A 26,499-nucleotide genomic window follows, 5' to 3' on the forward strand; every position below is an offset into this window, starting at 1 on the left:
GGGATAGCAGATCTATTCTATGTGTCATACTTGATCATTTCGCGATATTGCCATATTTTTGCTGAAAGGATTTAGTATAGAACAACAACGACGATAAAGATTGCAACTTTTGGTATCTGATAAAAAAAAGGCTTGCCCCTACCGGAAGTAGCGTGACGTAGTCATTTGAACATATACGCAAAGTTCCCTATTGTTTACAATGATGGCCGCATGAAGTGAGAGAGATTCGGACCGAGAAAGTGACAATTTCCCCATTAATTTGAGCGAGGATGAAAGATTTGTGGATGAGTAAAGTGCAAGTGAAGGACTAGTGGGGAGTTGAAGCTATTCAGATAGGGAAGATGCTGTGAGAGCCGGGGGTGACCTGATATTCAGCTGGGAATGACTACAACAGTAAATAAACACAAGACATATACATACTCTAGTAGCCACAACACAACCAGGCTTATATTTAATATGCCACAAATTAATCCTGCATAAAAACACCTGCGTGTTTGTTACGCTAGCTCCTAGCTCCTCTGCTAGCTCCTAGCTCCATAGAACACGCCAATACAATTCAAACACCTGATCAACACACACAATCACTCAGCCCAAAAGACCGTTCACCTAACCCAAGGTTCATAAAGCTTATATATTTTAAAAAAGTTACGTACATACGCAAAAAAAAGTTGCGCACATGCGGTCAAGCGATCAAATGTTTAGAAGCCAAAGCTGCATACTCACAGTAGCACGTCTGCGTCTTTGTCATCCAAATCAAAGTAATCCTGGTAAGAGTCTGTGTTGTCCCAGTTCTCTACAGGCGTCTGTGTATCGAAGTCAAAAGTCCTCCTGGTTAGAGTCTCTGTTATCCGAGTTCTTCCATCTTGACTGCATCTTTCGGGAATGTAAACAAAGAAGCGCCGGCTGTGTACTGTTGTGGCTGACTACGTTCGAAAAATACGTCCATTTCGCACCGACAACTTTCTTCTTTGCTTGCTCAGCTTCCTTCTCCATAATGCAATGAACATGATTGAAACAGATTCACGAACACAGATGTCCAGAATACTGTGGAATTATGAAATGAAAACAGAGCTTTTTCGTATTGGCTTCAATGTGGAAGGCATACCCGTGTTCGCCGGGCTACGTCACGCGCATACGTCATCCTCAGAGGCGTTTCGAACCGGAAGTTTAGCGGCAAATTTAAAATGTCACTTTATAAGTTAACCCGGCCGTATTGGCATGTGTTATAATGTTAAGATTTCATCATTGATATATAAACTATCAGACTGCGTGGTCGGTAGTAGTGGGTTTCAGTAGGCCTTTAATGTCAACATAAATAGCGCTCCACTTAAAGTAGCACTTTTTAGTCATTAGAAGAAGATCGGACCGGACTTCATGAGTTTAGTGGACACATTGTAGACGGGTTGTTTTTTTTATCATGTCAATATGTCTTCAATTTACTTCACACATAAATGTTATTTCTTAGATCTTATGAAAACTAAAACACTCAGTAGTAATTTGACTTACCTGCACACGTGCTTCCGTCAGGTCGGTCCTCAGGGCCAGCTGCTCACGGGCGTAAACATCGGGGTAGTGCGTCTTCTGGAAGACCTTCTCCAGCTCTTCCAGCTGGTAGCTGGTGAAGGTGGTGCGATTGCGCCTCTTCTTGCCCTTGTTGCTCTCGCCGCCGTCGCCCTTGTCGTGGGGGCCGGCTAGATCGGCGCCCGTCGACCTATCAGAGGCCGCCTTCGCAGCCTGGTAGCCGGCGTCCATCGTCGGATGGTCGGAGAGTGGAGTCAGGTCAGAGTCTGTCAGACTGGAAGTGTCCTTACCTGAAAGTCAGAGCACGTGTTATTGTTTTATTTCTATTTATGCCCCCTGGGGGTGGTCACAGTTAGGGGGTTGTTGTTTGGCGTGGCTGGCGAAGAACCGTCCTGTATAACCATAAGTTGTCGCAAAACAACTAGTTAGCGGCCACTCTTACCGTGGAATGAGACAATATTTGGGGGAGATATGTCAGGACGTTGCAAAAAGCAGACAATAGGTGATGGTGCAAATGTTTAGAAAATGTTGTGATTTGTGTTTCTTAATGAGAGACCATAATAAATTATAGGGTTGTCCCGATACCAATAAAATGTATTTCAATACTTTTCGATACCTTTCAGTACTTTTCTAAATAAAAGTGACCACAAGAAAATGGCACTATTGGCTTTATTTTTTACAAAAAAATGTACGGTACATTTAACATATGTTTCTTATTGCAATCAAAGACAATGTTGTCAACAAAGGCTCCTAATTTGTCTGCTGATGTATGCAGTAACAGATTGTGTCATTTATCATTCTATTATTTTGTCAAAATTATGAGGGACAAGCTGTAAAAAATAATTGTTCATTTACTGTTAAAATGTGGTTATTTTCTATTTTAACATGTTCGATCTACACTTCTGTTAAAATGTAATAATCACTTATTCTTCTGTTGTTTGGATACTTTACATTAGTTTTGGATGATACCACAAATTTAGGTATCGATCCGATACCATGTCGTTACAGGATCATACATTGGTCATATTCAAAGTCCTCACGTGTCCAGGGACATACTTCCTGAGTTTATAAACATAATATGAATTTTAAAAAAAGGAAAAAAGATTTTGTGATGATAAAAAAATATCGATGTAATCATAGTAGTATCGACTAGATACACTATTGTACTTGGTATCATTACAGTGGATGTTAGGTGTACATCCACCCATGGCATTTGTTTACATTCAGGTGGGCTAGCTTTTGTTAGCGGTGACGCATGTTTAGCTATTCCTCGTCCTGCAGGGATGATACTTGTAAGAAACTTACTTTATTTGTCGCCATGGAGGCGAGGATTAGTGATATAGAAGTAGCTAAACACTGCAAACTGCTGATGGATGTTCGCTGCTAGCGAGCTAACATGTCTTAAAGCACCTCTTCCTGAGGGCGTTTCAGTGTTATAACTTAACCTTAATCGTCAGTTTTTAGGCCAAAATGCGTCCGTTCTCCCTTTTCTGTGTCTGCTTGTAAGTACTCCATGATTGTGCGCTGCCGAACATGCTCCTCTGCTCATAAAACCAGCAATGTAACCGGTACTTTTCAAACAGAGCATAGTACCGGTTTTGATACCTTAGTACCGCGATACTATACTATTACCGGTATACCGTACAACCCTAATAGGTTATCATCACACATCAACATTTCTAACATGTAAACACTGCCTTTCTAGTTTGGAAGATAATTTGGGGAGTTTAAAGGTAACAATGGATAAAACATAGACATGCGACCCAAACTAGATTTAATTAGTTTAAGGCGTTCATCTGGTGGACCTAATCAGTCCCTGCGGGATTTAAAAAAAATAAAAATATACTTTATGGCAGATTTTTCAAAAAGTTGCAGTGTTTTGAGGCTTAATTTTCTCCAATAACATTGAATCAACTTGTGATTTCCAGAATTTGCTATCAATGTCCTAACTGTTCTTTGTAGCTTCAACCTCAAAAAGCACAGTATTTCAACTGTATTTGGAAAGCAAGTACTGTATTGATGTTTTACTCATTTTATCCCACACACTTAAAAGTGACACTCGATGGCTGTGAACGCGCCCACTCAGAGCTCACTGTCGAATTACTGTACCGTTTATGAATGAATGAATTATAACCGTACGCTTCCTTGCTGTCCGCCGTCTGCTCTGTCGACCACAAGCTGCAGGCATTCTCTGTGTATGTTTTACGCTTGAAAAGTTTTTGTCCATCTTACACATTCATTTATGTTCAAACACATTCACGTTAAGAGCATTTTTGAACTGTTAAGTGCTATAGTGGTCCCATTATTTTGGTAAATGAGAGATTATCATCACACATCAACATCTCTAACGTGTAAATACTGCCTGTTTGCTAGGTTGACATTGCAAGTGCGACGACTATGTTCTTAATTGCCTTACCCTGGATAAATGAATGTAAGTAAATATATAAATACCGGTACATGTAATCTAGGAAGTTTTGATGCCGGTGTGTTGCTAAATGTTTGTATACTACATTACCCAGAAGCGCTGTAGACAGGAACAGGAAGTAGGTCTGAGCTACGCAAAGAAGAGTTGATGTACATTACATGTTGTTGTTTCTGCTTCATCTACAAAATAAACATAAGTTTAAGCACGTTTGAGCGCCGCTCAGAGACAAATTCAGTTGGAAAAACTAACACTGATTGGTCAAAATGTGCAGGGCAGTTGCAGCCATTGGGCAAAGACAAAGTTGCGATAATAATTTGCGTGGGTGGGTTGAATTTGCGTGAATTTGCACCATCACAACATAGCAAATCCCGGGAGGGACTGCCCTATGACTATTGTTAGCATGCAGCATTGTGTATTTTATAGCGCCATGTGCACATTTTAATATGATTGTGTAATTTTTGGGTTTTACCACCATTGGCTCTGTCCAATCATTTCCATTGTGCCTCTGCTTCATGTGACAGTCACTTGGCAGCTTTGCACGGCCCATTATTCAATTGAAGGGTTATGACTGGGTGGAGCAAATGCATTTCTTGGTCTTTAGTTGCGAAATTTGTTGGCACTGAGTGTTAATATGAGTGCTGATTTTTTTTTTTTTTTCTGTCTGCAAAAAAAAAGTGGACAAGCGCCATGGGACGTCACAGGGACCGTCACCATTCATTTGCAGAGATGTTGTTTCTGGCGACGGAACAATAAACACTTGCTGCACCCAAACACTAAACCCTCAGACAGATCCGTGCTAATAAATAATCACAGCGATGTTCCTGCCAGTGTCCATTAGAATTATTCACTTTCTTGCTTCTTTTTGGATCAAAACACCCAAAAGGGGCATCTTATTACACTTGGACAAAGTCGTACCCAGCAGGCACAAGACATTGATACAACGTTGATTATACATACATGTCCTTTGAAACTGACTTTGAGACAGCGTTGCAAAATACAAACCCCGTTTCCATATGAGTTGGGAAATTGTATTAGATGTAAATATAAACGGAATACAATGGTTTGCAAATCATTTTCAACCCATATTCAGTTGAATATGCTACAAAGACAACATATTTGATGTTCAAACTGATAAACATTTTGGTGCAAATAATCATTAACTTTAGAATTTGATGCCAGCAACATGTAAGAAAAAAGTTGGGAAAGGTGGCAATAAATACTGATAAAGTTGAGGAATGCTCATCAAACACTTATTTGGAACATCCCACAGGTGAACAGGCAAATTGGGAACAGGTGGGTGCCATGATTGGGTATAAAAGTAGATTCCATGAAATGCTCAGTCATTCACAAACAAGGATGGGGCGAGGGTCACCACTTTATCAACAAATGCGTGAGCAAATTGTTGAACAGTTTAAGAAAAACCTTTCTCAACCAGCTATTGCAAGGAATTTAGGGATTTCACCATCTACGGTCCGTAATATCATCAAAGAGTTCAGAGAATCTGGAGAAATCACTGCACGTAAGCAGCTAAGCCTGTGACCTTCGATCCCTCAGGCTGTACTGCATCAACAAGCGACATCAATGTGTAAAGGATATCACCAAATGGGCTCAGGAACACTTCAGAAACCCACTGTCAGTAACTACAGTTGGTCGCTACATCTGTAAGTGCAAGTTAAAACTCTCCTATGCAAGGCGAAAACCGTTTATCAACAACACCCAGAAACGCCGTCGGTTTCGCTGGGCCTGAGCTCATCTAAGAAGGACTGATACAAAGTGGAAAAGTGTTCTGTGGTCTGACGAGTCCACATTTCAAATTGTTTTTGGAAACTGTGGACGTCGAGGAAAAGAAAAGAACCATCCGGATTGTTATAGGCGCAAAGTTGAAAAGCCAGCATCTGTGATGGTATGGGGGTATATTAGTGCCCAAGGCATGGGTAACATACACATCTCTGAAGGCGCCATTAATGCTGAAAGGTACATACAGGTTTTGGAGCAACATATGTTGCCATTCAAGCAACGTTACCATGGACGCCCCTGCTTATTTCAGCAAGACAATGCCAAGCCACGTGTTACATCAACGTGGCTTCATAGTAAAAGAGTGCGGGTACTAGACTGGCCTGCCTGTAGTCCAGACCTGTCTCCCATTGAAAATGTGTGGCACATTATGAAGCCTAAAATACCACAACGGGGACCTCCGGACTGTTGAACAACTTAAGCTGTACATCAAGCAAGAATGGGAAAGAATTCCACCTGAGAAACTTAAAAAATGTGTCTCCTCAGTTCCCAAATGTTTACTGAGTGTTGTTAAAAGGAAAGGCCATGTAACACAGTGGTGAACATGCCCTTTCCCAACTACCTTGGCACGTGTTGCAGCCATGAAATTCTAAGTTAATGATTATTTGCAAAAAAAAAAAAAAGTTTATGTGTTTGAACATCAAATATCTTGTCTTTGTAGTGCATTCAATTGAATATGGGTTGAAAAGGATTTGCAAATCATTGTACTCCGTTTATATTTACATCTAATACAATTTCCCAACTCTTATGGAAACGGGGTTTGTAGTTGCATTTGTAAATTGAGACAATGTTGATGTCCAACCTTGGATCCATGTTGTTGATTGGGAAATGACCAAATTTCAATGGTCAAATCAATGTCACAACATAAACGTTGTCAAAACAGCATGTTATTTCAACGATATATTTGTGTTGTAGAATATTGGTTGGGAAACGACCAAAATTCAAGGGTCGATTCAACGTCAGAACCCAACATTGATTAAAGGTCATCAAAAAGCATGTTTCAACGTTATGTTTGAGTTGCTCAACGTCAGGACCTAATTCAACAAGTTCTCAGCGTTGTTTTAAAAAGTTAAATGTCGTTATTGTGCAATGTATTACTAGATACCCTTTAATTATCTTTGTCGCTTTCCAGACTGTTGTCAGGTGGACTGGAGAATGAAAAAAAGAGTTTGATAATGACTAGGGCTATCAAATTTAATGCATTACCTCAGGGGTGTCCAACATGTGGCCCTTTGCGAGTTTTACTGGCCCAAAGCATATTATCAAAATAAATCAAACAAAGAAAAAAACAATAAAAAATGAGCGAAACTATGTAATTCAATAAGAAAAAGCGCAAATGTTATTACTAATAAGCAGTGCTGTCAAATGATTAATTATTTTAATCACACTTTTGAATTAATCGGATTAATCACAGTAAATTACATTGCATAATTTAAATTAACCTACAAATATATATATATATTTGGACATAATTGAAATTTTATTGTCAGAATGTCATAAAGGAAATTTTTTTTATTTTTTTTTACTTGAGCATACTTTATTTATTTGCTTAATTTTGGTAATGGTATTATTATTATTATTTTAAAGTGAAATTTGTCAACGATCACACTAGTCAGAGTCTCCTCATTCATCTATGCTCTGACGTATGCATTGACCTGATCACATGATGACCATATAACAACCTGCCTGATTAATCTGCAACAATACTTGATTACATTTTTCTGGTTAACTCGTTATTTTAGACAGCCTTACTAGTAAGTAATAATAATATGCTTTGTCATCTATAACACAAAGCTGATACACAGTTTTGTCTTTAAGAAGAAAAATACTGTAACGCATGGGTGTCCAAACCTTTGCCATTGAGGGCCACACACTGAAAAATCACAGCATGTGAGGCCCATTTTGATATTTTTTCACTTTCAAAACCAATACAATATATTGATTTATTTTTACCAATAGGGCTATCCTCAAGTTTGGCCCCGGGGACCCGGAAGGGTCTCTCTCAGTCATGACATTTAAAAAAGTAAGTCATATTTAATTTCCTTTTTTTTCCATCCCTTAAATCTCTAGATCAACGTCAGATCTATCTATAGATATAAAGCAGGGGTCCCCAAACTACGGCCCACGGGCCGGATCCGGCCCCCCAGCATCCAAAATCCGGCCCACAGGAAGTCCCAATTAAAAAAATGTATTTATTTATTTATTTTTTTTTAATCTTTCCTTTCTAACCCATTTTTTTACACTCTTGGTGTCTCCTAGTCGCTCAGGCAAATCATATTGTCTAAAAATGAATTTTCCCATCGATAGCGTGACAATGTTAAATGTTGATGAACATCAAATGACAAAACGGATTATAAAGACAATGTGTATTTGTATATATACACACACACACACACACACATATATATATATATATATATATATATATATATATATATATATATATATATATATATATATATATATATATATATATATATATATATATATATATATATATATATATATATATATGTATATATATATGTATATGTATATATATATGTATATATATATATATATATATATATATATATATATATATATATATATATATATATATATATATATATATATATATATATGTATATATTTATATACATATATATATATATTAGGGCTGGGAGTCTTTGGGTGTCCCACGATTCGATTCAGAATCGATTCTTGGGGTCACGATTCGATTCAAAATCAATTTTTTTTTTCAATTCAACACAATTCTCGATTCAAAAACAATTTTTTTTTTTTCAAATTTTTTTTTAAAAATGAAAACAATACACAACAATACCATAATAATGCAATACAATTTCAAAACCAAACCCAATTTTGGAGTTCTGAACTTGTGATTTCTTGCAGTGTTAAGTGGTAATATTTCACATTTGTCCAAATTGACTTTATACCCTGATAAACAGCCATATTCAGTGATGACATTATTGATGTAGTGTAGAGAGGAGTTAACATGTGACAGGTAGAGAACTATGTCGTCACAATACATCGATAGCTTATTATACTGAGAGCCAATTTTTATAACATGAATATTATTTTCACTTCTTATTTTTGCAGTTAAGGGTTCAATAACCAAATTGAATAATAATCCAGATGCAGGACATCCCTGTTTTACGCCTCTTTTTAACGAAAACGGTTCTGAAATATGATTATTGGTTTTGACTGATGCCATGGGCCTTGTATTAAGCATCTTAATCCATTGTATAAAATTATCTACAAATCCAAATTTACGTAATGTGCAAAACATAAATGACCAGTTTATGCGGTGGAATGCCTTCTCCGCATCAACAGTACAAACTGCTGTGGGATAAGGGAGACTTCTAGCATAGTAAATAACATTAAACAATTTCCTTGTATTGTCTGAAGATTGTCGACCTTCCATGAAGCCAGTTTGGTCAGTATGAATTCATTTTCCTATTACATTTGATATCGTGTGGCTAAGATTTTTGCCAAGATTCAAAAGGATTCTCTATTCATTCAATACATAGGATTTCAGCAGGATCTACCCCAGTCTGCTGACATGCAAGCAGAGTAGTAGATTTTTGTAAAAAGCTTTTATAATTGTAAAGGACAATGTTTTATCAACTGATTGCAATAATGTAAATTTGTTTTAACTATTAAATGAACCAAAAATATGACTTATTTTATCTTTGTGAAAATATTGGACACAGTGTGTTGTCAAGTTTATGAGATGCGATGCAAGTGTAAGCCACTGTGACACTATTGTTCTTTTTTAAATTTTTTTTATAAATGTCTAATGATAATGTCAATGAGGGATTTTTAATCACTGCTATGTTGAAATTGTAACTAATATTGATACTGTTGTTGATAATATTCATTTTTGTTTCACTACTTTTGGTTTGCTCTGTGTTGTGTTTGTGTCTCCTCTCAATTGCTCTGTTTATTGCAGTTCTGAGTGTTGCTGGGTCGGGTTTGGTTTTGGAATTGGATTGCATTGTTATGGTATTGCTGTGTATTGTTTTGTTGGATTGATTAATTTAAATAAAATAAAAAAATAAAAATTAGAAAATTTAAAAAAAATAAAAATCGATTTTTTAAAAATGAGAATCGATTCTGAATCGCACAACGTGAGAATCGCGATTCGAATTCGAATCGATTTTTTCCCACACCCCTGTTAATTTAAATTTTTTTAACCCAATGCGGACCCCGAGTCAAAAAGTTTTGGGGACCCCTGATATAAAGTATTCCCAGCCCCCCTTTTTAGTAAAGAAAAGTCAGTTTTTTTATGGCAAAAGCCCAAATTAAGCAATATTTCCCCCCCCAAAAATGTCAAAATGGATTGAAGTAGTCGGAGTCTTAAATAGGTTAATAAAACAGTGATTACTGTTTTTACATAATGACTGTTTTACAGTCATTATTATATTTTGGAAAAATGACTAGTGTATAAATGTGAGTGTAAATGTTGTCTAGCTGTGTTGGCCCTGCGATGAGGTGGTGACTTGTCCAGGGTGTACCCCGCCTCCCGCCAGAGTGCAGCTGGGATAGTCTCCATCCTCCCCGTGACCTCGAGAGGGACAAGTGGTAGAAATTGGATGTATAGATGGACAGTTTAAAAAAAACCCGCTAAAATTCTCAAGAATCCAAAATGGCCCCACTCATAAAAGTGTTTAAAATAAGTCATAATTTATTATTATTATTTTTTTTAACTTTCAACGCTTAAATCTTGAGAGCAACTTCAGATCTGTCTGTGGATTACATTTTTTACTTGTTTTTTTATCCCCTTTTTGTCATAGAAAGTTTTGTTTTCATATGGCAAACACACAAAATATGCAGTATTTGCCTCAAAAAAATAGGGGAATATATGATGTGAAGTAATTGGAACCTTCAATAGGTCAATAATTCATAACAACCTTGATTTTGATTCATTATTATATTTTGAGCAACGACGACAACTTTAAAGAGAAAAAAAAACAGCCTGCATGGCAACTTTGTTTTATTAGAGTCAACATTGCAACTTTTTCTCATTACATTTCACATGTATGCTTTTTTATTACACTTTTTTATGTTTTTTGTTTGTAATATTATTTTTGGATGGGCCCCAGGCCGCATTTTGGACACTAGTGCTGTCATGTCTGTTTTCTGATTATTTTTTTTTACAAAATAAAACAATATTCAAATGGCCCTCTTATGCTTGGACTTTTTGAATATGCGACCCTTGGTAGGAAACGTTTGGACACCCTTGCATTAACCCATGCGATTAATCACACAAAATGATTAATCATGTATAAACACAGATTAATCACAAAATGGATTTTGTCCACACATGCTCCTGAAAGTTCTTATACGGTCAGTGATCAGGTCAATGCAAATATGGGTGAGGAAAGAAATTTCACTTCAAAATAAACCCCGACTGTACTCAGGATAATAATTTTTACCAAGCTTTGAGCCAAAGAATGACATGCATTCATGTAAAGCATTTAAAAAAATTTCAAAGATAAAATCGAAATATTGGGGTCTTTTTTTAGAGCTGAATTAATTCATGCAAACAAATAATTTACTGCAAATAATTGTAAAAATCACAATTGTGATTAATCTGATTGGATAATCTGAGAGCATTAATAATGACTTACTTTAGCATCTTCAATGAAAAAAATGATTAAAGTGTTGTCACTGCATTCTTTCATTTTTCTGTATGCCTAAAAAGAAGTACAACTTAGTGACTCTTACTAACGTGTGTGTTCATGCAGGCTCTTGGTTGTAGGTGACTCGCACCAACTGACCTTCGGGACATTATCATCTTTAGTCCTTGTGATGCATGATCACTGTTCAAACATTTTCATTGTATGACTTTAAGCTGCAAAGATGTAGGAAAATACAGTGTACTGCAATACATGAGTGTTTTGCTTATACTGTCTTGGTTATTGTACGGCCAAAAATTGCTTCTAGCAAAATAGTCCGTCTTCCAACGCATCATTTTGCAGACTCGTACCCAAACAAAGAATCCCACATATTGATGACTCACTCTGTACTCTTTTGTTATTGAATACAACTGCAATGTAATCCACCATGGGGCCAAAGAAAGTTGCGAGTGCTATAATTTTTTTCAATATTTTGATATTTGGAATTCTATTTTTATTAGGTACTCAATGAGCTGGAACTAGCATGCATGCAGGACTCCAATGTCCCCTAATATCCAAATTACACAATAATCTTGAGATTTACAGCCACATACTGCTGTTGTTTTCTGATACAAACTTTTATGCAATTTCTAGGGGAGTTTTAAAAACACTTTTTAAACAAACAGCAGTTGAGAATCATGTTCTTGATTTGTGAGGAAATTAAACGTCTTTTTACTCAACAAAGCATTAAGAAAATTTTTCTTTTGGGTACTTCTGCATTTCCTGTATTACTTTGCAAGCTTGTTTACAATAACGAACAAAAGAAGTAAACAATGCTGGTAAACCAGCTGATTAAAGGATGGCGCCAGTATGCTGTTAATTACTTTCATTAGATCAGATTTTTTTTGAAGGGCCACATTGCAGTTATGGCTGCCCCTGCTTTTAAAAGTGAATATATTAATATAAACGTATAATAACCTCGTTACACAATTGGCTTAGATGATTGTTTAGTTATTATATTTTCAAATAACAGATTTATGGATCACTTGCTTTGAAATTGCAAGTCTAGGTGTGACAAGCAATAATTGATAAGCAAAACAATGCTTGATCGGATGATATTAAAGTTTTGAAGATATGCAATTGCACGCAGTACATTTTTTATGTCAAATTTGAAAGAATAAATAAGCCAGAAACGGACATTATGATCACAACATGATTAGGGGCTGTCAAACGATTACACTTTTTAATCTGCTTAATCACAGTTTACAAATGAATTAATCATGATTAATCACCATTTACAACTAAGTCTGAAATATGCCCATTTTAACTGCATTGTACATTACTACAAAGATAAAGCACAGGACATGGTCATAAACAGTTGTCCCTCAATTGGTTCCCTGCATGACCGTGATAAAGTAATTTCTGTGAAGTAGGAATCATTAACTAGGAATTTAATATTTTCATAGTTAGAGCTTAAAAACCTCTCTACAACCTTCTAAATATGGGTTTTACCATTAAAAGAGCCCTCCAGACATTAATTAGCACATTTGCACTATTTTAATCCATTATAGTAATGCTGTCTGAGGCTGAGCCAATCAGTGGCCACAATACTGGTCTAGTCTTCTGTTAGGTCCATGCTTTTTTTTACTTCCACCAGGAGGATATGTATTTGCAGTCAGTTTGTTAGTTAGCAACAGAGCTCTAAAGGTCATGTGCGGGCTTTGATTTAAAAAGTCAATATTTCATAACAACATTGATTTTAATCTATCTATTATTATTTTCACACCCTGCACAAACATCATCAACAATGATACTCCATATACAGTCCATATTTACAGACTTCCATAAGACGAGCGTACCATCATTTGATAATCACTGCTTCAACTTCAGATCTATCTGTCGATTAAAAAATCTGTATTGTATTTTCATGTTTTTTTTGTTTTATGCCCTTTTTGTCAGATGAATATTTATAACATGGCAAACACATGATATATTTAATACTTTCCCCTAAAACTATTTGAAAGTGGAATGTTTAATGTGAAGTAATTGGAGCCTTGAATGAGTCAATATTTCATAATAACATTGATTTTGATTCAACATTATTTTTTGAGCTATTACAGCTTTAAAGAAAAAACAACTTTGTTTTATTAGAGTCAACTTTGCCACTTTTTCTAGTTACTTTTACCTGTTTTCTCTTTTATTTCACTTTTTTAATGTATTTTTTTGATCTATATAGAATTTGTAGAATGTGCCGTGGCCTTTTGCCATCAAGTGTCTGAAATAAAGGAAAAAGTGGATTCATCCATAATTTTTTTGTATTTCATGTGTAAAACTGTATTTATGCTCCATAAAAACATATTGTGTGTTATTAATTTGGAATTGACATGCCGTGACTCATATAAAGTTAAAGTACCACTGATAGTCACACACACACACACACACACTAGGTGTGGTGAAATTATTCTCTGCATTTGACCCATCCCCTTGTTCCACCCCCTGGGAGGTGAGGGGAGCAGTGAGCAGCAGCGGTGGCCGCGCTCGGGAATCATTTTGGTGATTTAACTTCCAATTCCAACCCTTTGATGCGGAGTGCCAAGCAGGGAGGTAATGGGTCCCATTTTTATAGTCTTTGGTATGACTCGGCCGGGGTTTGAACTCACGACCTACCGATCTCAGGGTGGACACTCTAACCACAAGGCCACTGAGCAGGCAATATGGTAGAGCGGCTGGCCAGAAACATGCGGATTACTAGTTCGAATCCAGCTTTCTCCATTCTAGTCACTGTCCTTGGGCAAGACAATGTAGATAATGGGTTTCTCAATGTAGAGTCATTCAAAATGTAAAGTCGCTATATAAATATAACACACCTCACATTATTTCTTAGTGGAAAAATTTATTTGGTTTTTTATACAGTTTGGTTTTCGTCCGGTCTTTTGTTTTTGTTTAATGCCCTTTTTGTCAGATAAATATTTCTTACATGGCAAACACACAATGTTATTTCAAAGTGGATTTTTTTATAAAAGCAGTGTTTTCATAAAACACAGTTTTTTATGTAGAAAAAAAAAATCAGGACTCATACCAGGATTGAAACTACAAACGCAAGTTGGAACATTTCACCAGCCTTCCAGGACAGTAAATGTGCAAGGAAAGAATGCATTTGTTCATCTTCTGGGAGTTGTTTTACGGTCTGGGAAACAAAAGGATCGTGAGGAACAAGGAGCTTCACTGGGTAGATGCAGGTGGACGTTGACAAGTGAGGAGACCAGCAGCTGCCGTACATTAAAGGAACACGCAGCCGACCTGCAGGGTTGCACCCGGAAAATGTTTCTAAACGATCTGTGCACGCATCCTCATTACTAATAATCCAAGTGTCTTGCAGACAGATCATCAGCTCAATGCTCTTATTATTAGTAGCACTATTTTTACTATTGACGACCATGCGAGACGCTCACTTTGAAATGCTGACTGAGCAAAGATGATCTATCTCAGCAGGCTGTGTAACGTTTATGGACTGTGAAAATAATCCATGAAGTCCAAGGCCGATAAATCACTTCTCAAACACGTTTTTCCTTCTTCGCACACAGCCGCCCTCGGCCTTGTCCCGCTGCCAAGCGCTCGAGCAGAAACCAACATCCTTCATCTCCTGTTTTTTTGTGGTCTGTTTGCAGCAAAACATTCCATGCGAGTGAAGAGGCTGCGAGAACATTTTTTTGGGTTGGTGCATCCCACACACACTGTGAAACAATCGCAATATTCCATAATAATAATAGTAATCGCCCAAAGACACTTTGAGCACAGTGGGACCTGCTCAAGTTGCTCCCGTTTATGTCGACTACCCGTCTATGTCGACAAGCTCATCGAGTCCCAGTGCACTGTGTTCTTCTTGTTACTAAAATGTACCTGATAAAGTCCACGTCAACATACAGTCGTGGTCAAAAGTTGACATACACTTGTAAAGAACATAATGTCATGGCTGTCTTGAGTTTCCAATACTTTCTACAACCTTTATTTTTTTTTGTGATAGAGTGATTGGAGCACATACTTGTTGGTCACAAAAAACATTCATGAAGTTTGGTTCTTTTATGAATTTATTACGGGTCTACTGAAAATGTGACCAAATCTGCTGGGTCAAAAGTATACATACAGCAATGTTAATATTTGCTTACATGTCCCTTGGCAAGTTTCACTGCAATAAGGCGCTTTTGGTAGCCATCCACAAGCTTCTGGCAAGCTTCTGGTTGAATTTTTGACCACTCCACTTTTCAAAATTGGTGCAGTTCAGCTAAATTTGTTGGTTTTCTGACATGGACTTGTTTCTTCAGCATTGTCCACACGTTTAAGTCAGGACTTTGGGAAGGCCATTCTAACACCTTAATTGTAGCCTGATTTAGCCATTCCTGTACCACTTTGGACGTGTGTTTGGGGTCATTGTCCTGTTGGAACACCCAACTGCGCCCAAGACCCAACCTCCGGGCTGATGATTTTAGGTTGTTGTGGAGGGGGGCGTGGCCTGCGGGCCTGAGAGAGACACAGACGCAGAAAAGGCTTGTTGCTGGAAAGAAAAAGACTTGCACTATTCTATGAAAATAAAACAGTGTTGTACCCTGAAATCCAGGCTCTCCTGGCAGTGTGTGGTGGTCCGAAGAACCCACTAGAGGGCAAACTCTACAGTTGTCCTGAAGAATTTGGAGGTAATCCTCCTTTTTCTTTTTCCCATTTACAAAACGGAACCAAGAAGACGTCAAGAAAGACGGACAAAAACTGATTTTTTGGGGCAAAGATATATATACTGAATATATATTGTTGTGGTGAAAATAGGCCAATACCGATATACGTCAAAATGCCAAATATCGGCTCTGGTCTAAATGTTGGCAATTGGAGCCTTTTTCCATTCCATAATTTGGTCCGGCAGTTCTCCAATCCCCTCCAATTCTCCTCCAATCCCCAGAATTTAAATAAAACAGTTGTTGTGGAGGGGGGCGTGGCCTGCGGGCCTGAGAGAGACACAGACGCAGAAAAGGCTTGTTGCTGGAAAGAAAAAGACTTGCACTATTCTATGAAAATAAAACAGTGTTGTACCCTGAAATCCAGGCCCTCCTGGCAGTGTGTGGTGGTCCGAAGAACCCACTAGAGGGCAAACTCTACAGTTGTCCTGAAGAATTTGGAGGTAATCCTCCTTTTTCTTTGTCCCATTTACAAAACGGAACCAAGAAGACGTCAGGAAAGACGGACAAAAACTGATTTTTTTGGGCAAAGATATATATACTGAATATATATTGTTGTGGTGAAAATAGGCCGATACCGATATACGTCAAAATGCCAAATATCGGCTCTGGTCTAAATGTTGGCAATTGGAGCCTTTTTCCATTCCATAATTTGGTCCGGCAGGTCTCCAATCCCCTCCAATTCTCCTCCAATCCCCATAATTTAAATAAAACAGTTGTTGTGGAGGGGGGTGTGGCCTGCTGGCCTGAGAGAGACACAGACGCAGAAAAGACTTGTTGCTGGAAAGCAAAAGACTTGCATTATTCTATGAAAATAAAACAGTGTTGTACCCTGAAATCCGGGCTCTCCTGGCAGTGTGTGGTGGTCCGAAGAACCCACTAGAGGGCAACCTCTATAGTTGTCCTGAAGAATTGGGAGGTAATCCTCCTTTTTCTTTGTCCCATTTACTGTTTGTTTCATCTGACCACAGAACTTTCCTCCAGAAGGTCTTTTCTTTGTCCATGTGATGTCAGATGAAACAAAAATTGAGCTGTTTGGCCACAATACCCAGCAAGAGGTTTGGAGGAGAAAAGGTGAGGCCTTTAATCCCAAGAACACCATTCCTACCGTCAAGCATGGTAGTGGTAATATTATGCTCTGGGCCTGTTTTGCTGTCAATGGAACTGTTAGAATACTGATGTATATATTATCACACTAACTTTAGTATGCTTAAAGTCCATTGCTATAGTTATTTAGCTATTGTGCTCAAGTTGGATTTTTCTAATCTGTGCAAGGACAAAGACTTCTTGTCTGGGGGTTGGCCTCAGCCGTAGATGTTATCTTTGTTTTAGCCCGCTAACAGCCAGGGACTTCAACGACCTCAACGAAGATAAGATGACAGCACGCAAACGAAGCAGAGACTTCAAGGACCTCAACGAAGATAAGACGACAACACGCAGACGAAGCGGGGACAAGGCAAAATCACAAAGCCCCCAGCACATTCCGTCACGTATTGTGCGTCCTGGACCTGCTTTGCATAATATATGTGACCACTCCTTTTAGAGGCGGCCTTAGTGTTGTTGACTGTGGAACTCCTGAATAAATAGAGGGACGCAGGAGCTGAAATTTAGAGCGTAGGGCGAGACTGTGACTAAGGGTGCAGCGCCATGCGTTCTCCACATGAGCTAAATTGAACTCTGTCTCTGCATGATTCCTTGCTTCTTGTCTGATTAATAGATGTCATCAGTGTTTGAACCTGACAGGAACTGGTGCTTTACAGAGAGTAAATGGGACAATGCAAAAGGGGGATTACCTCCAAATTCTTCAGGACAACCTAAAATCATCAGCCCGGAGGTTGGGTCTTGGGCGCAGTTGGGTGTTCAATACATTGTCGGACATTTTTGTCGACACACAGTTTGAGAACAATCACTCTGTTCATGTCAAAAAACCATCTATGTCAATCCACTCATTAAGTCCACCACATGTGTCTTATTACGAAAATGTGCCCTCTTAAGTCGACATCAACACAACATTTAAAACCCATGAAAAATCTTTCCACCTATGTAGACCAACTCATTAACGCTCATTCCAACACGCGTAACACGTTTGTTACTAATAAGTGCCCACTCGACGTCAACATACATGGTCGACCGCTTTTGTCGACATATAATTTGAGACCCAGGAAAAATATTTCCATTAATGTTGACAAAACCACCTATGAGGACTAATTATCGATTATTTTTATTCTTAGCAATAAAAAGTGCCCGCTTATGTCGATGTCAACATTCATGGTCAACCGCATTTGTCAACACAAAATTTCAGACCTCGGATGAATCGGTCCGATTATGTTGACAATTCGTACGGCCCCAGTCCACCACAATATTCCTGAAACGTTTCAGCTTATTTCAATTTAGGTACAATCAGTCTGTTTATGTCGACAAAACATCATCAAGACCGCCATGTTTGCCTTTTTACTAAAATGTGCCCTCTTAAGTCAATGTCAACATAAAGTTTGAGACCTATGAAAAATCTTTGTACCTATGTAGACCAACTCATTAACGCTCATTCCAACGTGCTTAAGACGCTTATTACTAAATATTGCCCGCTTAGGTTGACGTCAACATACATGGCTGACCGCTTTGTGGAAATATAATTTAAGACCTTGAAAAAAAAATGTATTATTATGTTGACAAACCGTCTATGTGAACCAACTCGTTAACGCTCGGTCCAACGTGCCTTCTTATTAATAAAAAGTGCTCGCCTATGTCGATGTTGACATACATGGTCGACTGTTTTTGTCGACATAAAATTTGAGACCTAGACTGAATCGATTTGTTTATGTTGACGATCCATACGGTCCCAGTCCACCACGTTTTTACTAAAAAGTTTCTGCCTAATTCAATTTAAGAACAATCAGTCTGTTCATGTCAACAAACCGTCTTAAGTCCACCACGTTTGTCTTATTACAAAAACGTGCCCTCTTAAGTCGATGTCAACACAACCTTTGAGACCCATGAAAAGTCTTTCCACCTATGTAGACCAATTCAATAACACTCATTCCAACACGCTTAAGAAGTTTGTTATTAAAAAGTACCCACTTAAGTCGACGTCAACATACATGGTCGACGGCTTTGGTCGACATAAAATTTGAGACCTATGTAAAAAATTTCCGTTTATGTTGACAAACCGTCTATGAGGACCAACTCATTAACTCTCGGGGCAACGTGCCTTCTTATTAATAAAAAGTGCTCGCCCATGTTGATGTTGATATACATGGCCGACCGCCTATGGTCGACAAAAAATTTGAGACCTATGAAAAATCGTTTATGTTGACAAACCGTCTATGAGGACTTTTTATTAATAAAAAGTGCTCGCCTATGTCGATGTTGACATACTGTACATGGTTGACTGTTTTTGTCGACATAAAATTTGAGACCTAGACTGAATCGGTTTGTTTATGTTGACGATCCATACGGTCCCAGTCCACCACGTTTTTACTAAAAAGTTCCTGCCTAATTCAATTCAAGAACAATCAGTCTGTTCATGTCAACAAACCGTCTATGTCAAACAAGTCTAAATCCACCACGTTTGACTTATTACTAAAACGTGCCTTCTTAATTTGATGTCAACGTAAAATTTGAAACCCATGAACAATCTTTCCACCTATGTAGACCAACTCATTAACGCCCAATCCAACGTGCTTTCTAAAAAAAAAATTGCCCGCTTATGTTGATATCGACTTACATGCCGCTTTTGCCGACATATAATTTGAGACCGCGGAAAAATTGTTTTGTTTATGTTGACAAACCGTCTATGACAGTGGTTCTCAAACTTTTTTTGTCATCCCCCACTTTGGACAAGGGGGAGTTTTCAAGCCCCACCTGCCCCCATCGCCCCAACAGAACGCTAATGCCAAGCTTAACATTTTCAAATTTATCGAACATCAAGTAACATCAAGTTTTATACATTCAAACTCAATAACATAAAATAAAATCAAGTTCAATAATAAATAAAATAACTGTGCAGCTGTGGTATAACTTGCATCAAGTTCAATATCAAATAAAATAACTTGCATCAATTCAATAATAAATAAAACAAAAGTGTTACAACTTGCATCAAGTTCAATAATAAATCAAAAAAAGTGTTATAACTTGCATCAAGTTCAATAATAAATCAAAAAAAGTGTTATAACTTGCATCAAGTTCAATAATAAATCAAAAAAAGTGTTATAACTTGCATCAAGTTCAATAATAAATCAAATAAAAGTGTTATAACTTGCATCAAGTTCAATAATAAATCAAATAACTTGCATCAAGTTCAATAATAAATAAAACAAAAGTGTTATAACTTGCATCAAGTTCAATAATAAATAAAACAAGTGTTATAACTTGCATCAAGTTCAATAATAAATCAAAAAAAGTGTTATAACTTGCATCAAGTTCAATAATAAATCAAATAAAAGTGTTATAACTTGCATCAAGTTCAATAATAAATAAAACAAAAGTGTTATAACGTGCATCAAGTTCAATAATAAATCAAAAAAAGTGTTATAACTTGCATCAAGTTCAATAATAAATCAAATAACTTGCATCAAGTTCAATAATAAATGAAAATAAAAGTGCCACTTGCAATCTTTGCCAAAAAAAGGAGGACAGGGCAAGTGAACATGACTTTTACAGTACTCCAGCATTAGTGGCTGCAATGAGCCTGTTTTGCACTGCACAGCTTTTCAAATCGGGGTTGCAGGCTTGACACTGCCACTGTTAAAACCTCATTGAATTCGGGGCTGAGCTGCCTTGACGCGAGTGTTTCCCGGTGAATGACACATTGTGTCCAATGCGCATTTGGCGCAACCCTCTTTATTAGAGCCTGCAGCCCGTTTCTTGACTTTGCCATGCGCGCCATCAGAGCAAAAGCCCACACAGTTTTCCCATTTAAGGTCGTGTTCTTTGAGGAAACTGTCCATTATCTTGAACAGCTCATCAGCAGTGGCTCTATTTTTTAAGTATTTGCAAAACAGCAAATCCTCACACAGTGACTCGCCATTCACAAAGCTTCCGCTTAGCCCCGCCCCCATTAGTTACTGTTGCTGTCTGTCAAACTTTCGCTCCTACCTAGAAATGTAAAGCATACAGGAAAAATAAGTAATTTACATTTATCTATATAGCGGATTTCACAGACAGAATCACAAAGTGATTTCCAGTGTGTATAGAAAATGAAAGCATAGTAAAAAAAAAAATCAAAGAATATAATAATAAAAAAATAAAAGTGAAATTTCCTCCCGTTCCTCGCGCCCCACCTGTCATGTCTCTATTCCCCACCAGTGGGGCGCGCCCCACACTTTGAGAAACGCTGGTCTATGAGTACTACCTCATTAACTCTTAATGTTTTCTTATTACTAAAAAGTGCCCGCATGATCGACCGCTTTTGTCAACATAAAATTTGAGACTTAGGATGATCCGGTCCATTTATGTTGACAAATCATACAGTCCCCAGTCTACCACGTTATTACCAAAAAGTTCCTGCTTAATTCAACATCCCTCCCTGCTTGGCACTCAGCATCAAGGGTTGGAATTGGGGGTTAAATCACCAAAAATGATTCCCGGGCGCGGCACCGCTGCTGCTCACTGCTCCCCTCACCTCCCAGGGGGTGAACAAGGGGATGGGTCAAATGCAGAGGACAAATTTCACCACACCTAGTGTGTGTGTGACAATCATTGGTACTTTAACTGTTTAACTTAACAAATACATCTTTGTTGATATGCAATTTCAGAACAATCTGTTTATGTTGACAAATCACTTATGTCAATCAGCTCATCAAGTCCAAGTCTACCACGTTTGTCTTATTACTAAAACGTGCCCTCTTAAGTTGACGTCAACATAAAATTTGAGACCCATTAAAAATGTTTCCAATTTATGTGGACCAACTCATTAACGCCCTTTGCAACATGCCTTTTTATTACTAAAAAGTGCCTTCTGAAGTTGATGTTAGCACACATGGTCAACAGCTTTTGTCAACATAAAAATTAAGACCTCGGATTAATCGGTCTGTTTATGTTTACAACCCGTCGATGTCGACCAACTCATTAAGTTCCGGTTCAACACATTCTTATTTTTACAAAAAAGTGCCTGCTTAAGTCGATGCAACATACATGGTTGACCGTTTTTGTCGACACTAAATTTGAGACCTGTGATGAAATGCCACGTTTATGTCGACAACCGGTCAATATCAACCAGTCAATCCAGTCTCAGTCCTCCACGTTACTACTAAAACAGTGCCTGCTTAAGTCAACATCAAAATACACAACCATGTTTGTCAAAATATAAATTGAGCGCCATGAAAAATTGTTCCGTTTATGTTGACAAACTGTCCATGTGTAGCAACTCATTAACTCTTGCACCAAAATGCTTTCTTTTTACTAAAAAGTGCCTGCCTAAGTCGATGTTGACATACATTGTTGACCGCTTTTGTCAACATAACATTTGAGACCTATGATGAATTGGTATGTTTATGTTGACAATCCATCGATGTCGACCAACTCATTAAGTTCTGATTTCCGTCTTTATTACTTAAAACGTATTACAAACGTATTACTAGTTCCGGTCCACCATGTTCTTTCTTATTACTAAAATGTATGTCGACCAACTCATCGCGTTCTTCTCATTACTAAAACTGTCCGATTAAGTTGATGTGGACATACATGGTCAACAGCTATTGTCGACACAAACCTTTAGAACTATAGCCATTTCTGTTTATAGCAACATGTGTTGTAGTATTGTAATAACTTTGTTATTGTCGCGAAACAGCGTCAAACGGCACAACACAACTGCTGTCAAGTTACACAACATTAAAATATCCACTCAGTGACTTCCTGTTCAGCGCAAAATTAGCTTCAAAGTAAAAGCATGGCATGTTTTGGGATTTAGAGAAGATACAAATGCTCATTCCCCAACATCTGATTATCTCTTCAGTATGTTTATGTTCCCGCGAACCTACAGCTCAATGTGTACAAGATTACGCGACAAGTGTGTAGTTTATGCCTAATAATGCAGACTGTAAATTAGAGAGTTTTCAGTTTTCAATGTAGTATATACACACAAACCCCACTGTGATGGTAAACTTGGGACATATTCTCAAATTTAGGTTTAAAGGCGTATTACAAAATATTTTAGAAAAAAAACTTGACTGAAACTAGTTTTGATACTCAAGCAGGTTGTCTTTTTTATGGTTTTAAGCTATGCTTCTTTTTATTTTACAGTCTGTTGGCTTTATTGTGCAATTTTACAGCAGGAACTGTTTTTCAGCTTTTTTTAAAATGTATTTCTCTTGTAAAACATCACCTGTAGAACCTTTTTGGCCGTTGTCTGTGGAAAGTGCTGTATTTAAAGAAAATAACAAATTATATATACACTATATTGCCAGAAGTATTTGGCCACCCATTCAAATGATGAGAATCAGGTGTCCTAATCGCTTGGCCCGGCCACAGGTGTATAAAATCAAGCACTTAGGCATGGAGACTGTTTCTACAAACATTTGTGAAAGAATGGGCCGCTCTCAGGAGCTCAGTGATTTCCAGCGTGGAACTGTCATAAGATCCCACCTGTGCAACAAATCCAGTCGTGAAATTTCCTCGCTCCTGAATATTCCAAAGTCAACTGTCGGCTTTATTATTAGAGAAGTGAAGAGTTTGGGAACAACAGCAACTCAGCCACAAAGTGGTAGACCACGTAAACTGACAGAGAGGGGTCAGCGGATGCTGAAGCGCATAGTGCAAAGAGGTCGCAGACTTTCTGCACAGTCAGTTGCTACAGAGCTCCAAACTTCATGTGACTTTCCGATTAGCCCACGTACAGTACGGAGAGAGCTTCATGGAATGGGTTTCCATGGATGCAGTGGTGTAAAGCACGTCGCCACTGGACTCTAAAGCAGAGGAGACGCGTTCTCTGGAGTGATGAATCACGCTTTTCCATCTGGCAATCTGATGGACGAGTCTGGGTTTGGAGGTTGCCAGAAGAACGGTACATTTTGGACTGCATTGTGCCGAGTGTGAAATTTGGTGGAGGAGGAATTATGGTGTGGGGTTGTTTTTCAGGAGTTGGGATTGGCCCCTTAGTTCCAGCAAAAGGAACCTTGAATGCTCCAGGATACTAAAAACTTTTGGACAATTCCATGATCTCAACCTTGTGGGAAAAGTTTGGAGCGGGCCCCTTCCTTTTTCAACATGACTGTGCACCAGTGCACAAAGCAAGGTCCATAAAGACATGGATGACAGAGTCTGGTGTGGATGAACTTGACTGGCCTGCACAGAGTCCTGACCTGAATCCAATAGAACACCTTCGGGATGAATTAGAGCGCAGACTGAGAGCCAGGCCTTCTCAACCAACATCAGTGTGTGACCTCACCAATACGCTTTTGGAAGAATGGTGGAAAATTCCTATAAACACACTCCGCAACCTTGTGGACAGCCTTCCCAGAAGAGTTGAAGCTGTAATAGCAGCAAAAGGTGGACCGACATCATATTGAACCCTATGGGTTAGGAATGGGATGGCACTTCAAGTTCATATGTGAGTCAAGGCCGGTGGCCAAATACTTTTGACAATATAGTGTATATATATATATATATATATATATATATATATGTGTATGTGTATGTGTATATGTGTATATGTATATATACTACAGATCATAGTACTATTTAGTACAGCATCCTTCTAAATTATGGTGGGACAATGTAAGGAAATGTTTTTGTATGCGGACCCTGACATGCATGTAAAATATATCCGAAAAGCACATGCACAGGTGATGTTAGATACCAAAAGAAATGCCCAGAATTACTAATATTATGTGTTTTTAACACAGCCAAAATGATGACCTTTTTGGTGAAATGATCATTTAAAGTGTCCGTTTTATCCGTCATGTTGCAGAATGTGTTTGATCAGTCCAAAAGCGCCATAACAAATATCCTATTGAAAAACACATTTATAGACATTTGAATTGGGCACAACAATTACACAACATGAGTCAGGGCTGTTGTTGTTATTTTAAACTAAATATGAGCTAGAGACATGAAGAGCAGAGGAAGTTCTGGACTGCTTCTTGCCCTGCTGCTCTCACCGGGCCGTGCAAAGCGGGCCCTAATGCAAATTGGCCTGCCAAAGCTGAAAGAAAACGGTAAAACGATCTTGAGTCCTTGTCACCTCCACTCATGTCAGGGACCTGCTAAAGCGTGTCTCAGTTGTCTGGGCCGTGTGGCTGGTTCCCATTACGGTCTGCTCCAACCAATCAGCTCGGACGGCCTTCGCAGGCAGGACGACCGAATGGACCGACCGTACCTGCGTAAAGATGGGGGTCCTAAATACTCCGTTAGAAATATGAAGGAGTTACATATTTACTTGAACTTTAAGCTCTTTCAACCAGGGCTGTCTGGAGTGCAGATGCTTACCCTATTCCTCGCTTTTCCCGAGAAATTCCAGTATTTTGCCCTGCTTTCACGTACATTTCCCGTATTTTAACTTGAATTTAAAAAACTTCCGCTTTTGTAAAGTTTGAAGATTTGTTTGATGTTACTTAGATTATGATTTATTATTTATTTTGTATTATTATTTATGTACTTAATTTATGAAATATGTCATACATGTTATCATAAAATCAATATAGCTGTAAAAGTTATAAAATAAGGTTGCTTGAATCAAATGAAGACTATCTATACCTTCTATCAAAAATACAAAATGGTAAAAAATACAACACTTCACTCAACACAGACGTCGTAACGTCATCACTTTTGCATCTAATTGTACATAATTGTGGTGCGTTCAAAGACCCTCGATTAAAGTTAGAAACATCACTAGTTTTTAAAGACAGAGCGAGACATACTCCCAGTAATAATTAAGATGTATTATTATGATTGGCATTATCCACTGATGATAATCCTATATGTGTATCAGCTAATCTCTACTTTATACTCTGAAGTAAAGGAAAACATGACAGATTTATAATCATTAAGTGAACAATGAAAGGTTTATTATTTTATTTTATTATTTATTTATTATTTATTTATTATTTATTTATTATTTATTTATTATTTATTTATTATTTATTTATTATGTATGTATGTATTTATTTATTATTTATTTCATTTATTTTATTTAGTTTATTATTCAAATTCATATTTTGACCACTTTAAAATGACATTTTTGGCTTTTTTTGTTAAAAAAATTTTTTTTTTTCAAAACACAACTAAATTATTAAAGGGGGTTTATTTAGATTTGTTGATACAATCTTTAAATAGTCCAAAACCTGATTAAGGTTTCTACACGTGTTTTAAAAAGCAAGTTTCGACTAAAAACATCCATGCAATAATGAGTTTCTTACTACATGGAAACATACTAAGTGTGTGTGTATAGGGTGGCAACATTGGGTTTGGGATGGGGGGG

At 37.7% G+C, this 26,499-nt stretch overlaps 1 protein-coding gene across 2 annotated transcripts in view; it reads right to left on the reverse strand.

Moving 5' to 3' along the window:
* The window catches only part of LOC133638744 (homeobox protein aristaless-like 4), a 57,544-nt gene that overhangs the window by 24,613 nt on the left and 6,432 nt on the right, over positions 1-26,499 (reverse strand). For both annotated transcript variants that reach the window (XM_062031663.1, XM_062031652.1), the window contains exon 2: positions 1,507-1,811. In XM_062031663.1, coding sequence (XP_061887647.1) covers positions 1,507-1,811 — 305 coding nt within the window. The remainder of the gene's footprint in view (positions 1-1,506; positions 1,812-26,499) is intronic.

This window comes from Entelurus aequoreus, linkage group LG02 (assembly GCF_033978785.1).
Source record: "Entelurus aequoreus isolate RoL-2023_Sb linkage group LG02, RoL_Eaeq_v1.1, whole genome shotgun sequence".
Taxonomy (NCBI): domain Eukaryota; kingdom Metazoa; phylum Chordata; class Actinopteri; order Syngnathiformes; family Syngnathidae; genus Entelurus; species Entelurus aequoreus.